This window comes from Dendropsophus ebraccatus, chromosome 3 (genome assembly GCF_027789765.1).
Source record: "Dendropsophus ebraccatus isolate aDenEbr1 chromosome 3, aDenEbr1.pat, whole genome shotgun sequence".
Lineage (NCBI taxonomy): Eukaryota > Metazoa > Chordata > Amphibia > Anura > Hylidae > Dendropsophus > Dendropsophus ebraccatus.
Genome location: NC_091456.1, coordinates 187,865,413 through 187,880,294, shown reverse-complemented (window position 1 = coordinate 187,880,294; position 14,882 = coordinate 187,865,413). Strand labels below are relative to the sequence as shown.

The 14,882-nt window shown below is 42.9% G+C and overlaps 2 protein-coding genes across 2 annotated transcripts in view; one reads left to right on the top strand and one right to left on the bottom strand.

Annotated features, from left to right (window-relative positions):
• LOC138786591 (oocyte zinc finger protein XlCOF7.1-like) overlaps positions 1-14,882 on the top strand; it is a 496,490-nt gene that overhangs the window by 13,050 nt on the left and 468,558 nt on the right. The gene's annotated exons all lie outside the window — the stretch shown is intronic.
• On the bottom strand, positions 78-13,769 carry LOC138786595 (gastrula zinc finger protein XlCGF26.1-like). Its single transcript, XM_069963576.1, has 3 exons — positions 13,752-13,769; positions 6,702-6,903; positions 78-2,158 (listed from the first exon to the last, which is right to left on the bottom strand). The coding sequence occupies exons 1-3, from the start codon at positions 13,767-13,769 to the stop codon at positions 1,062-1,064; spliced, it is 1,317 nt and encodes a 438-aa protein (XP_069819677.1). The 3' UTR covers positions 78-1,061.

Below are 14,882 nucleotides of genomic sequence, written 5' to 3'. Positions count from 1 at the left end.
AGCACACACACAGTGGAACAGATTGTTATCCTTTTGACCTAGGGATGAAAGTCATCTGCATTAACAACTTTGGGAAATAAGTAACACACAACTTTTAATCAACCATTTTAAACAGATAGCGAGCACAACAAAATGTGAGTTAAAATTATCAACCAAGCTAGGTGCTTTTTACATGTATATACATTTGTTAGTTGTTAGTCCCATGCCTGTATTTCACAATACATATTTAGATAAGGAAGGAAATAGGAGAAAATCTCTGGTTTTGTGTGCACACTTACTATATGGCTTACGGGGCCCTGAAGTTCTCCACAGGATTTGGCCCATAGGAGTTGGTTCCTGCACATGCCCTTTAGCCAGCTCCCTCCTGTCCTACCTCCCCCCCCCCCTTGCTATTTGTTGGCCAAATTTTCCTAAGCCTATATACTTATATAATCTAATACTTGTAGGAGTCTAAACAGAATATCCAGGTATTAAGTACATTTCCCCCTCTTCAGATCACAAGTGTCCCTCCCACTAATATTTGGTTTAAACATTTTCCACAGTCTGAGCATAAAAATGGCTAATCCCCTGTGTGAGTTCTTAAAGGGAACCTGTCAGCACTTGGATCCATCCATGTAGCAGAAAATGTGCAATCTTAGCGTGACCAAATGGCTGTGCCGCGCTCAGTAACACCTACATTCGGTCACACTAAGATTGCACATTTTCTGCTACATGGACGGATAAGCTACAGGTACCATGTTGAATAGGGTGCTGTGACCTATATAACACTGTCAGAAACTTGTGTCAGGTCCAAATGCTGTCTAACAAGCATTGATTTCAAAGTACAATAATTCCCACATTCTGAACTTGAAAATCACTTTTCCCCTTTGTGAATTCTTAGATATTCAACTAGGTTTAACTACACCTTAAAACAGAAAACAAAATTTGCGTTGGAATTAAAACACTTCATACATTCACTGCATGAACACGGCATCACCACTGTGAGAGTTCTTTGATGTTTAACAAGAACCTATTTTCCTTTATGATCATTTTGCAATCCTTTATATTCATTTACCTCATTTTTAACAAGAAAATGGATTCTCCCTTTTGTGGATTTTTTGATGTGCAATAAGAGCTGATTTCCTAGAAAAACATCTTCCACATTCAGAGCATGAGAATGGCTTCTCCCCAGTGTGAGTTATTTGATGGTTAACAAGAGTTAATTTCAGAGCAAAACATTTTCCACATTCTGGACATGAAAATGGCCTCGCTTTTGTGTGAATTGTTGAGTGTCTAAGAAGGATTGGTTTCGTACTAAAACACTTTCCACATTCTGAACATGAAAATGGCTTCTCCCCTGTGTGAGTTCTTTGATGTCCAACAAGATGTGATTTATGATTAAAACATTTTCCACATTCTAAACATGAAAATGGCTTCTCCCCTGTGTGAGTTCTTTGATGTCCAACAAGATGTGATTGATGACTAAAACATTTTCCACATTCTGAACATGAAAATGGCCTCTCTCCTGTGTGAATGTTTTTATGGTAAAGTAGAGTTGATTTCTGAGCAAAACATTTTCCACATTCTGAACATGAAAATGGCTTCTCTCCCGTGTGAATATTTTTATGGTAAAAAAGACTTGATTTCTGTTTAAAACATTTCCCACATTCCAGACATGAAAACGGCCTCTCTCCTGTGTGAATTATTTGATGTTGTAAAAGACTTGATTTCCGAGTAAAACATACCCCACATTCTGAACATGAAAATAACTTCTCTCCGGTGTGAGTTTTTTTATGTCGATCAAGATCTGATTTTTGAGCAAAACAATTCCCACATTCTGAACATGAATAAGGCTTCTCTCCTGTTTGAATTCTTTCATGATGAACAACTGAAGAGTTTTGAGTAAAACATTTCTCAAATTCTGAACATGAAAATGGGTTCTCCTCTGTATGAGTTATCTGATGTCTCTTCAGACTTCTTTTATGAGTAAAGCTTTTTTCACACTGTGAACATGAAAACTGAAGCTTTGCTGTATTTGCTCTTTGATGTTCATAGTCTTTACTGTAAATGTCAGCTTGCTGTGATGGATCAGAAAATGAGACTTGCCTCTCATATGTATCTTGTGTGATATGATCCTCTGAGGAGATCTGATGTGACCCTGAGCTCCAGGTAGAATCATCTGCAAAGCAGAAAACAGCATTTCTGGTATTTTGGAGTAATAGAACCATAAACATATTGCAGAAATGGAAAGTTCTGGACTCTGATATGTCCCTTATAAAGAGCTGATATCTGTTATTACATCTGAGAGTAAGCCTCACTAATAAAGCTGAGGAATTAGAACTCATAATAGTGGAAGAGAAATATGATATAGTGGGGATAAGCGAGACATGGCTGGATGAAAGTTATAGATGGGCGGTTAATATCCAGGGTTATAGTCTATTCAGAAATTACCATAAAAATAAGAAAGGGGGAGGGGTCTGCCTATTCTGCAGGAGGATATAAGTGATGATAATGTGGAGTCTCTTTGTGTAGAAATAAGGGGAGGGACGAAGAATAATAAAATTCTTATAGGAGAGAGTTATAAATCTCCAAGTATAGTGGAAGAAGTAGAAAATCTCTTTATAAGACAAATAGATGCGTCAGCAAAGCAGGGGGAAGTCATTATTATGGGGGAGTTTAACTACCTGGGTTTTTGGAAATAGTAAAAGATAATTACCTTTCCCAACTAGTACAGGAACCAATAAGAGGGGGGTACTTCTGGACCTGATCTTAACCAGTAGGCCAGACAGAATATCAAAAATAGAGGTGGGGGGGTCACCTAGGTAATAGTGACCACAACATAGTAAGTTTTCAATTATCCTTCAATAAAATGCTTAGTAGAGGGGCTACAAAAACATTAAATGTCAGGAAGGCTAATTTCCAAAAACTAAGAGAGGACATTGGGGACATAGACTGGGACAATGCCTTCAGAAATAAAAGTACACAAGAGAAATGGGACATATTTAACCCCTTAACAACCACAGGCGTACATTTATGCCCCCACTGCCTGTGCCGTAACGCAGGAGGGCGTAAATGTACGCACTGCCGGGGTATGGAGCAGGCTCACGAGCTGAGCTCGCTCCATAGCGGGTGAGGAACAGCTGCTATCTGCAGACAGGCCCTCACCCTCAATAGCAGGCAGTCGCCCGCAATTAACCCCTTAAATGCTGCAATTGCGTTTAAGTATATTGGCGTTTAAGTATAAGTGACCGGGCATCTCCGGTCACTTAGTGATCGGGACCCCCGCAGCCACGCTCCCGATCGTATGGCCTGACTGCCTGAGGTCTCTTACCTTCCTCCGTGCAGTTAGGTCTTCAATCTTCTCATTCAGTCTGCCACAGGCAGGCTCTACCAGATGACCACAGATAACAGTGATTCCTGCAATGCTATTGCATAGCAGGGATCAGTGTTACTTATCCAATGTATGAATGTGATAGTTCCCTAAGGGAACTATAAAAGTGTAAATAAATAAAAAAATAAATGTTTTACAAAATGCCACAAAGCCCCTCCCCCAATAAAAGAAATAAATGGAAATAACCCCCCTTTCTATTTTTTATATAAAACACATAAAAATAATAATAATTAACATGTTATATACCGTAGCGTGCGTAATTATTACGGTGAACAGCGTGAACGAAAAGTGGTAAAAAACCGCAGAGATTGCTTTTTTTTAATGACATTTTATGTATAAAAAAATTTATAAAAAGCGATCAATACATTTAATCTAAAAAAAATGTTACTAATAAAAACTATAGATCATGATGAAAAAAAATGACACCCCATACGACCCCGTAGGTGAAAAAATAAAAGCGCTATAAGAGTCACTATAGGGCCATTTTAAATCCACCTATTTGCAAAAAAAAAAAAGAAGTTTTACTGCTAATAAAAATAGTAAAATGTTAGAAAACCTAGTAAACCTGCATATCGCTGTGTTCAGACCGACCTATAGAATAAAGGAAAAATGCCAGTTTTACAGTAAAGTGTATTACGTAAACATGAAACCCCCAAAATTGCAGAATCACATTTTTTGACCCAAGTTCACCCCATAAATGATATTTTGGGTGTTCTGTCATTCATTTTATGGCAGATTGAAGGGTGCCATTACAAAGTACACCTGCTCCTGAAAAAACAAACCCTCACATGGCCCTGTAGGTGGAAAAATAAAACAGTAATGGGTCTTAGAAGGCGAGGAGGAAAAAATGAAAACGCAAAAGTGACAATTGGCCCGGTCCTTAAGGGGTTTAGAGCATCCTGGGTAAATCGTGTGAATGACACATACCATATGGGAAAAGTAGTAGAAATAGGAGCAAACCAATGTGGTTAACTACAGCTGTAAGGGGTGCAATAAATGATAAGAAACAAGCATTCAGACTACTAAAACAAGAAGGTAGTGGGGAAGCATTGAGCAACTATAGACAGAAGAATAGAATGTGTAAAAAACAAATAAAAGAAGCAAAAATTGCAACAGAAAGAGGGATAGCCACAGAAAGTAAAACGAATCCCAAAATGTTCTTCACCTATATAAATAACAAAAGACTGAAAACCGAAAATGTTGGCCCCCTCAAAAATAATCTGGGTGTAATGGTGGAGGGGGAAGAGGAAAAGGCCAATCTACTAAATACATTCTTCTCTACTGTATTCACAGAGGAGAATGCCATAACAGACGACATGACTAGGGATAATGTAAATCCTCCCATAAATCTCACCTGCCTAACACAACAAGAAGTGGGAAGATGCCTTAAAAACATTAAAATCCATAAGTCACCGGGCCCAGAAGGTATCCATCCTAGAGTTTTGCAAGAATTGAGTACTGTGTTGGACAGACCATTATTTCTAATATTTATAGATTCTATAACAGGGATTGTTCCACAGAACTGGCGCATAGCTAATGTGGTACCAATATTCAAAAAGGGGTCAAAGAGTGATCCTGGAAACTAGGGCTGGGCGATATAAACGATATGCCAAAATATCGTCATCAATTCGGTTGACGATATAGATTTTTGGCATATCGTCATATCGCGATATACCACGGAGCGGTAGTGAATAAGCTTCTCACTTACCGCTCCGTGGTACCGCGCTGCAGGGCCTTCCGTTCACGCATAGTCAGCGCGCTAGCGCGCTGATGCGTGTGACGTCAGGTCTCCCAGTGCATGCTGGGAAGAAGACACGGCCCGTCTCGCCTCGCGGACTCCATCAGCCAGCCCTGCAGGAAAGGTAAGTAGCAGAGGGGTCGGGGGCGGCAGATGGCTTGGCATGGGGCTGATGATGGCCCTGGCTGGGGGGACATGATGGCTGGCACATGAAATGGCTGGAAAACTGAGAGGGGAGATGACTGGCACTGGGGGGGGGCTGATGACTGGCAACGGGGGGCTGATGACTGGCAACGGGGGGCTGATGACTGGCAACGGGGGGCTGATGACTGGCAAGGCGGGTGATAACTGGTACAAGGGAGGGCTGATGACTGGCACAGGGTGGGCTGATGGCACAGGGGAAGGCTGATGACTGGCAAGGGGGGCTGATGACTGGCAAGGCGGGTGATAACTGGCACAAGGGAGGGCTGATGACTGGCACAGGGTGGGCTGATGGCACAGGGGAAGGCTGATGACTGGCAAGGGGGGCTGATGACTGGCGCAAGGGGGGCTGATGGCACAGGGGAGGGCTGATCACTGGCACAGGGTGGGCTGATGGCACAGGGGAAGGCTGATGACTGGCAAGGGGGGTGATAACTGGCACAAAGGGGGCTGAAGGCATAGGGGAGGGCTGATCACTGGCACAGGGGAAGGCTGATGACTGGCAAGGGGGGGGGTGAGTATACACACAAAAAAAAATTTATATATCGTGATATATCGTTATATCGTGCATGCATCAAATTATATCGTGATATAAATTTTAGGCCATATCGCCCAGCCCTACTGGAAACTACAGGCCCGTAAGTCTAACATCTATAGTAGGTAAAGTATTTGAGGGGTTTGTAAGAGATGCACCAGCATGGGTTTATCAGGGATCGGTCCTGTCAGACTAATCTGATCGGCCTCTATGAAGAGGTGAGTTACAGACTGGACCTGGGGGAGGCTGTGGATGTTGTGTATCTGGACTTTTCAAAGGCATTTGATACTGTGCCGCATGAAAGGTTGGTCTATAAAATGTGGATGCTGGGACTCGGGGGAAAAAGTATGCAAATGGGTAAGTAACTGGTTGTGTGATAGAAAACAGGGTGGTCAGTTTTGACAGTTTATAAATGGTTAAGTAGTTGGAAAAGATGATCGCATCCATGCTGGCTATTAGCAGCAGCCCCCAGTTACTAGTAGGAGGTGAGGGCCATCCTCTCTATACCATCTTACCGGCAGTGACAAAACTGTACATCGTGGTGCCGGAAGGGGTTAAGGATATATCAATATATGTATATACAACTAAAATGTGATTTGTAGACAATGGGTTAAGAGTGGCACAACCAAGCGCACACACATTATATGACTATATTCTATATATTATACACACATCATGTGTTATTCCCTGCAGCCGTGTCACATATTCATCTATGTTATATTAGAATTTAGGCTAAATGATTATATAGCTGGAAAACTGACAGGACACAGAGCTTATAATATTCCACACAGAATAGTTACAGCCGGTGACTGAGGAGAATGTGTGACTGTTCTCTGCATTTAGTGGTCACTACTCACCTGGGCGGTTACCTGTAGTGATGTCCTCCTTATACTGCTCATCACTGCTGTCATCTGTCTCTTCTTTTTTTACTATTGTGTAATTAATATAGTTCAAATCTTTCCCCATAGGAATGTCATCCTGCTTATTACTGCTGTCATCTGTCTCTTCTTCTTCTTTTATTGTCATATCTGTAGCATTAATCTCAATTAGATCTTCACCCTGATTCATAAGATGTGAGAGAAATATTGTAAAAGTCATCAGACAGTAGGAGAAGTCAGGTGGGATGTACACATCATAGGGAACATCTCCATCTACCTGATCCTGATCCTGAGGAAGAAGAGGACGGGGACATCTCTCTGGTGCTGTTCTCTTACTGGATCTGACTGGAGGGAACACATACAGAGACTGAATTCATTCTTTCCATCCAGATAATACAGAGAGGAGGTGTGTATATAGTCCTGTCTATTACCTGCTGATGGGAGGGGCTGCTGATCCTCCAGCATCACATCCTTGTACTGATCCTTGTGTCCTTCTACATACTCCCACTCCTCCATGGAGAAATAGACCGCCACGTCCTGACACCTTATAGGAACCTGACACACACAATGATCACACAGTCATCCCCCCCACCCCTCCAGTGGTGTTACTGTATAATGTCCCAGCATTCCCAGCAGCCACAGTCTCACCTCTCCACTCAGCAGCTCCACCATCTTGTTGGTGACTTCTAGGATCTTCTCTTCCTCCATTTCCTCATGTATCAGGGGCCCCGGGATTGGGCTCAGGGTTCTTCCCCATCCTTCACACCCAGGGGCCCCACAGCGCCCACTAGAGGACTTCTTCACTACTGTGTAATCCTGTGTATGGAGAGACACATTACTATCACTCCATCCATTCCCAGAATCCCTCACCTCTCCAGTCCTATCCATCTGTTATTCCATAGATAAGAATGATGTCATGATGACATCACTCCCAGAATCCCTCACCTCCCCAGTCCTATCCATCTGTTATTCCATAGATAAGAATGATGTCATGATGACATCACTCCCAGAATCCCTTACCTCCCCAGTCCTATCCATCTGTTATTCCATAGATAAGAATGATGTCATGATGACATCACTCCCAGAATCCCTCACCTCCCCAGTCCTATCCATCTGTTATTCCATAGATAAGAATGATGTCATGATGACATCACTCCCAGAATCCCTCACCTCCCCAGTAAGCAGGAAGAGTATGTGTAGGGTGAGGGTTATTATCCTCTCGGCCATCTTGTCTCTGTCTCTCTCCATGGTTGATGGGTCGGTCTCTTATATAGAAGATATCAGCAGAGGATCCTGGAGAGATGAATAGAAAGTAGAGGATACAATGTATAATAAAGAATGGGAAGAAAAACTACAACAATCCCGGCACAGTGATAGGAAGAGACAAGTTATGAATGTGTAAGATGTTTGAGCTCTTGTGATGTCATAGAAAGAAAACAGAAAACCTTCATCCTCACAACTCAAAACTGCCCAGTCCTGAAGGGGTTAATCCTCCTTCCCTGCGGTGACTCCACTTATCCCTCCACCTGCAGAGCTGTGGTAGATGCTAGAGTGTATCGTCTCCTTTGAGTGTGATGTCAGCAAGAGGGGCGGAGTTATGTTGAGCTTACAAGCAGGAAATAGGAACCAGTGTGCTTCCAGGACCTGCCATGATGTCACAGTCATGTGATCAGTCACATGGAGGAGGAGGAGTCACATGATCAGGGGCTGCTGCTCAGTGTATGCAGGACTTTGCTGTGCTGGATGAGCTGAAGTGATGTGTATGCAGCAGAGCTGTGTGTGTGATGTGACTCTGTCTGTATGTGTTGTATGTGTACACAGCAGGGCTATGTTCACACTGCGTAAAACTACGGCCGTTGTTGCCAATGGCAACAACGGCCGTAGTTTTAGTGCAGAGGAACACAGCCTATGAAGCTATGGGATCTCGGCCGGAGAGTACACACATTGTACACGCTCCAGGCCGGGATCCCATACAGGGCCGCAAAAAACTGACATGTCAGTTTTCTGTGACCGGAATTCAGTCAATTCCGGCCGCAGAAAGCCCTGTCAGTTCACACAGTGAAGCGAGCGGCTCTGGCGTTTGCTTCACTGTGTGCTATGGGAAACTCTGATGCGGGCGCGCGGATGAGGCGCCCGCATCAGAGCTCTACGGCCGGACGGAGCATCCGGCCAGCACTTAGGTAACCCGGCTGGGGTCACGGAACGGCCGGTCTCTTACGTAGTGTGAATATAGCCTAGAGCTGTATGTGTAATTTACATGTAGCTGAGCTGTATGTGTGTAATGTACATGTAGCTGAGCTGTATGTGTGTAATGTACATGTAGCTGAGCTGTATGTGTGTAATGTACATGTAGCTGAGCTGTATATGTGTAATGTACATGTAGCTGAGCTGTATATGTGTAATGTACATGTAGCTGAGCTGTATGTGTGTAATGTACATGTAGCTGAGCTGTATGTGTGTAATGTACATGTAGCTGAGCTGTATGTGTGTAATGTACATGTAGCTGAGCTGTATATGTGTGTAATGTACATGTAGCTGAGCTGTATGTGTGTAATGTACATGTAGCTGAGCTGTATATGTGTGTAATGTACATGTAGCTGAGCTGTATGTGTGTAATGTACATGTAGCTGAGCTGTATATGTGTAATGTACATGTAGCTGAGCTGTATGTGTAATGTACATGTAGCTGAGCTGTATCTGTGTAATGTACATGTAGCTGAGCTGTATATATGTAATGTACATGTAGCTGAGCTGTATATGTGTGTAATGTACATGTAGCTGAGCTGTATGTGTGTAATGTACATGTAGCTGAGCTGTATGTGTGTAATGTACATGTAGCTGAGCTGTATGTGTGTAATGTACATGTAGCTGAGCTGTATGTGTGTAATGTACATGTAGCTGAGCTGTATATGTGTAATGTATATGTAGCTGAGCTGTATATGTGTGTAATGTACATGTAGTAGAGCTGTATATGTGTAATGTACATGTAGTAGAGCTGTATATGTGTAATGTACATGTAGCTGAGCTGTATATGTGTGTAATGTACATGTAGCTGAGCTGTATATGTGTGTAATGTACATGTAGCTGAGCTGTATATGTACACAGTAGAGCTGTATATGTGTAATGTTCATGTAGCTGAGCTGTATATGTGTAATTTACATGTAGCTGAGCTGTATGTGTGTAATGTACATGTAGCTGAGCTGTATATGTGTAATGTACATGTAACTGAGCTGTATGTGTGTAATGTACATGTAGCTGAGCTGTATATGTGTGTAATGTGCATGTAGCTGAGCTGTATATGTGTGTAATGTACATGTAACTGAGCTGTATAGGTGTAATGTACATGTAGCTGAGCTGTATATATGTAATGTACATGTAGCTGAGCTGTATATGTGTGTAATGTACATGTAGCTGAGCTGTATATGTGTAGTGTACATGTAGCTGAGCTGTATATGTGTAATGTACATGTAGCTGAGCTGTATATGTGTAATGTACATGTAGCTGAGCTGTATGTGTGTAATTATGATATATACATTACTTACAAAAAGTTAGGGATATTTTGCTTGCGGGTGGAATTTATAGAAAGCGTAAAATGTTGATGACAATGCCGTCTCCTGCTGGTCACATGTCTCCTTTTTGTCTGCTGCGGTATGGCATCCCACTGTACTTGTGGGGCGGCCCCCAGGTCACTGAGATTCTGGGGTAGAGAGTTACCAGCCACTACACAGACACTCAGCTCATTCCATTGGTCTTCAGTGTGATTCAAGTATGGAGATTACATTCCGCTCCATGTGAGGTCCCCCAGTCTACAGCAGCTGCTCCATGTGAGGTCCCCCAGTCTCCAGGAGCCGATCCATGTGAGGTCCCCCAGTCTCCAGCAGCCGCTCCATGTCAGGTCCCCCAGTCTCCAGCAGCCGCTCCATGTGAGATCCCCCAGTCTCCAGCAGCCGCTCCATGTGAGGTCCCCCAGTCTCCAGCAGCCGCTCCATGTGAGGTCCCCCAGTCTCCGGCAGCCGCTCCCCAATAATACTGTGACCTCTGTGAGCTGAAGCATTGTCCTCCATGAAGGTTAGGCCGGTGTTGTTTATGCAGAAACACAATGACTGGATTACGGATGTTATACAGGTAGTATGGGCTGTCTCTGTACTATTCACACTGTGTAGGGGAGACACACCTGCCCTGCACACTATAACACCACCACTAGACACACCTGCCCTGCACACTATAACACCACCACTAGACACACCTGCCCTGCACACTATAACATCACCACTAGACACACCTGCCTGCACACTATAACACCACCACTAGACACACCTGCCCTGCACACTATAACATCACCACTAGACACACCTGCCCTGTACACTATAACACCACCACTAGACACACCTGCCCTGTACACTATAACACCACCACTAGACACACCTGCCCTGTACACTATAACACCACCATGGTAACTCCAGGGCAGCTGTGCCTAGTGGGGGTGTCACAGTGTACATCTATATATCCTTCCTCTCCAGGCACTCCAGCCTTTCTGAGACATTTCCTTCCCTTGTGGATACAATATCCCCCTCCAGGTCCTCACATTGCCCAGGTAGGACTTGGATTGTCCATATTTCTTACCATAGTGTCACCTGTCTGTCCCTCTGACCTCATGATATCCACTCTATGGGACTTACTACTGCCTATACCCTTATAGTTATCCCCTTATATTTCTCTATATATCATTGTATCTAACCCTATGACCGCATTGTTATTTGCCAGTAGCTGTAATGTTTATCTGCTTTTCACCTTCCTCTGGAACATCCTTCTGCCAGGAAGCACATGCAACCAAGCTGAGCGTCCATCAGCCGTGTTATCGTGCATCTGCCCTATGCTGTACTGGACTCCGCACATCCTATAAGCCTCCCCAGACTGTTCAATAGGTGAAACAGTATCAGTAGTATGACACCATCTCCTGCACACAACACTTCTCACTTCTATCTTCTTTCCCCTCCAGCTGCTCCTCTCTATTACTTCCATCTTCTATGGGGCTCATTTACTATCACTGCGCCCCTGAGAAGGTGCAGATCCGGCCCTACTCTTTGGCAATAGTTTCGTGCCTATTTGGGTACAACTACCACAGGTTAGATAAGATAGTCCTTTAATAGTCCCACCATGGGGAAATTCAGTGTGTTACAGCAGTATAGATATTACACATACAAAAAGCTAAAAAGGTAAAGTAAAGGCATTACAATAAAAGTAGACAAAGAGAAGAAAAGGTAAAAAAGATACAATAAAAACATTGGACTATTTTAGTTCTTTTTGTGGAGTGATCTCTGCATAGGTCGGTGTTGGTTGTACAGCCTAAATGTATCTTAGGGAGGATGGAGGTTATGATGAATAAGTGAAGATATATCCTGTCACAGGCCGAGGGGTAATAACTCTCTCCCAACTCCTGAGGTAAATACGGCCACAGAGGTTACAGAGAGGGACGGAACCCAGGTGTGTGGTGATGATGGTACTTGTACTGCTGCCTGAGGTGTTAATGGAGAAGCCCTTGATGGTGATTGGCAGGAGAATTTCTTTGTCTATCAATCACAGATGATCTGAGTATAAGATTAAGATTTATTGTTTGTCGACAAGTTAATTCAAGAAGAGCTTCCACAAAGTACAACTTGTTTTCACATTAAATACATGGGTCTTGTGGTTAACGTAGAAGTGCAGAGAGCAGACAAAGGGCACTAGGCTTTATTTCCGCTCACCTACGCCTCTTCACTATCTTATCTAACATCTCTATATATTCAGTACTTAACCTATGATATACGTTTCGGATAAATATTGTCTACATCTTGGTTATATAGAGTGGTTTGCAATAAATTAGAATATTAACAAAAAGTCTTTTTTTCCCCAGTAATTCAATTCAAAAAGTGACCTCATATATTCTATAGAGTCATTACATACAGAGTGAACTTTTTTTAAGCGTTTATTTCTATTAAAGTTAATGATTATGGATTACAGCCAAGAAAAACCCAAAAGTCAAAAACCCAAGACAACTCAAATGTCGATGAAATTAGTATTAGTCAGTCAGTATTTCAGAAAATTAGAATAATTAACCCAAAACACCTGCAGTGGCTTCCTAAGAGTTATAAAAGGTTCCTTAGTCTGGTTCAGTATGCAACACAATCATGGGGAAGACTGCTGACTTGACAGATGTCCAGAAGGCAGTCATTCACACACTCCACAAGGAGCGTAAGCCACAAAAATTCATTGCTAAAGAAGCTGGCTGTTCTCAGAGTGCTGTATCAAAGCATATTAATGGAAAGTTGAGTGGAAGGAAAAAGTGTGGTAGAAAAAGGTGCACAAGGAACCGGGAGAACCGCAGACTTACAGGATTGTAACGAAAATGCCATTCAAAAATTTGGGAGAGATTCACAAAGAGTGGCCTGCTGCTGGAGTCAGTGCTTCAAAAGCCACAAGCACATCCAGATGTCTGCAGGACATGGGCCACAAGTGCTGCATCCCATGTGTCACTCCTGACCAATAAACAACGCCAGAAGCGTTGCTTGATTTGCCAGCAAACTCACCAGACCTTAACCCCATAGAGAATTTATGGGGTATTGTCAAGAGGAAGATGAAAGACACCAGGTCCAACAATGCAGACGAGCTGAAGGCCACTATCACAGCAACCTGGGCATCACTAACCCCTCTGCAGTGCCATCAGCTGATCGCCTCCATGGCTGCATTGATGCCGTCATTCATGCAAAAGGTGCCCCGACCAAGTTATGAGGGCATTTACAGACTTTTATTTCATCGACATTTGAGTTGGTTTTATCTAATATTCTAATTTTCTTAAATACTGACTTTTGGGTTTTTCTTGGCTGTAATCCATAATCATTAACTTTAACAGAAATAAACGCTTAAAAAAGTTTACTCTGTATGTAATGACCCTATAGAATACATAAGGTCACTTTTTGAATTGAATTACTGGAAAAAAACAAAAAAAACTTTTTGTTGATATTCTAATTTATTGCAAACCATTATATCTTGCCTTAATAAGCTTCTCCATCTTCAAGATTGGGCGCAATCACATAAGTTCCATAAGCGCATACCTATTCTATGAATATATTTTAGTATGACTCTAATATTGGTTATAGTATGAATATAGACATAGATATAGATTTTTCTAACGGTGATGAGGGGCAGAATAATCCAGACAACAGGGAGTCGGGGCAGTGAGGTACAACAGTGACTGTTACTTGCATAAGAAGTATATAACTTGAACAGTTTCTTTATGCTTAATATCTTTCAACACTGCCAGAAATAGGTGACTGCTGTTACCGTGGAGATTGTTGGTCTATGTGGAGTCAGTGAACCACTATCCAGTGGGATGAGAGTCCTTTACAGTTATCTGGGCCGGGCTGTAAGCCACAACGTTTCGGATCCCAGAAGAACTTAAGAAATTATCCCTCAGCATAAAACAGTATCTAGTGAGTGAAGATGATGAGGCTTCCTCTCTGGTTAATAATAGGAATAAATAAGCTTCATAGCTTCATGTCTTCCATCTGTCACACTGACATAGTCCTTGTTAGCTGGCTCCTAAGGGTACTATTACACGGAACGATAATCGGCCGAATCGATTATCGTTCCGATTCGACCGATTATCGTTCCATGTAATAAATACAACGATCAGCGGGCGGCGACTAACGATATACAGGCGGTCCCGGCCTGTGATTGGCTGAGTGGCCTGTCAGCTGATAGGCCACTCTGACGTTACAGGGCTCCAGACTAAAAAATTTACCTGGGAGCCATTGGCTCCTAACCTGAAAAATTTAGGCGCCAAATAGAATATTTGGTCGCCAACATTTTAAACCATGTAAAATTAATGTTATGTTACATGGGACTTACTGTGTGCAGAGGCCGCGGCAGCATCTTCCTCCTTTAGATCCTTTCTTTTCTTAGTTTGAAAATGTTCAACATGGAAACTTGCAACTTGACAACCATATACAGTCTGACTCAGTACTTCAGCCTCACTTGGCTAGCCTTTTAATGAGGCTTACTCTTCTGAACTTGAACTTAAAGGGAACCTGTCACCCCCGGTGACGGGGTGACAGGCTCCCAACCCCCGTTAGAACCCCCTATACTCACCTCATCGCGCTGGGTCCCGCTTCTGGAGGTGGTC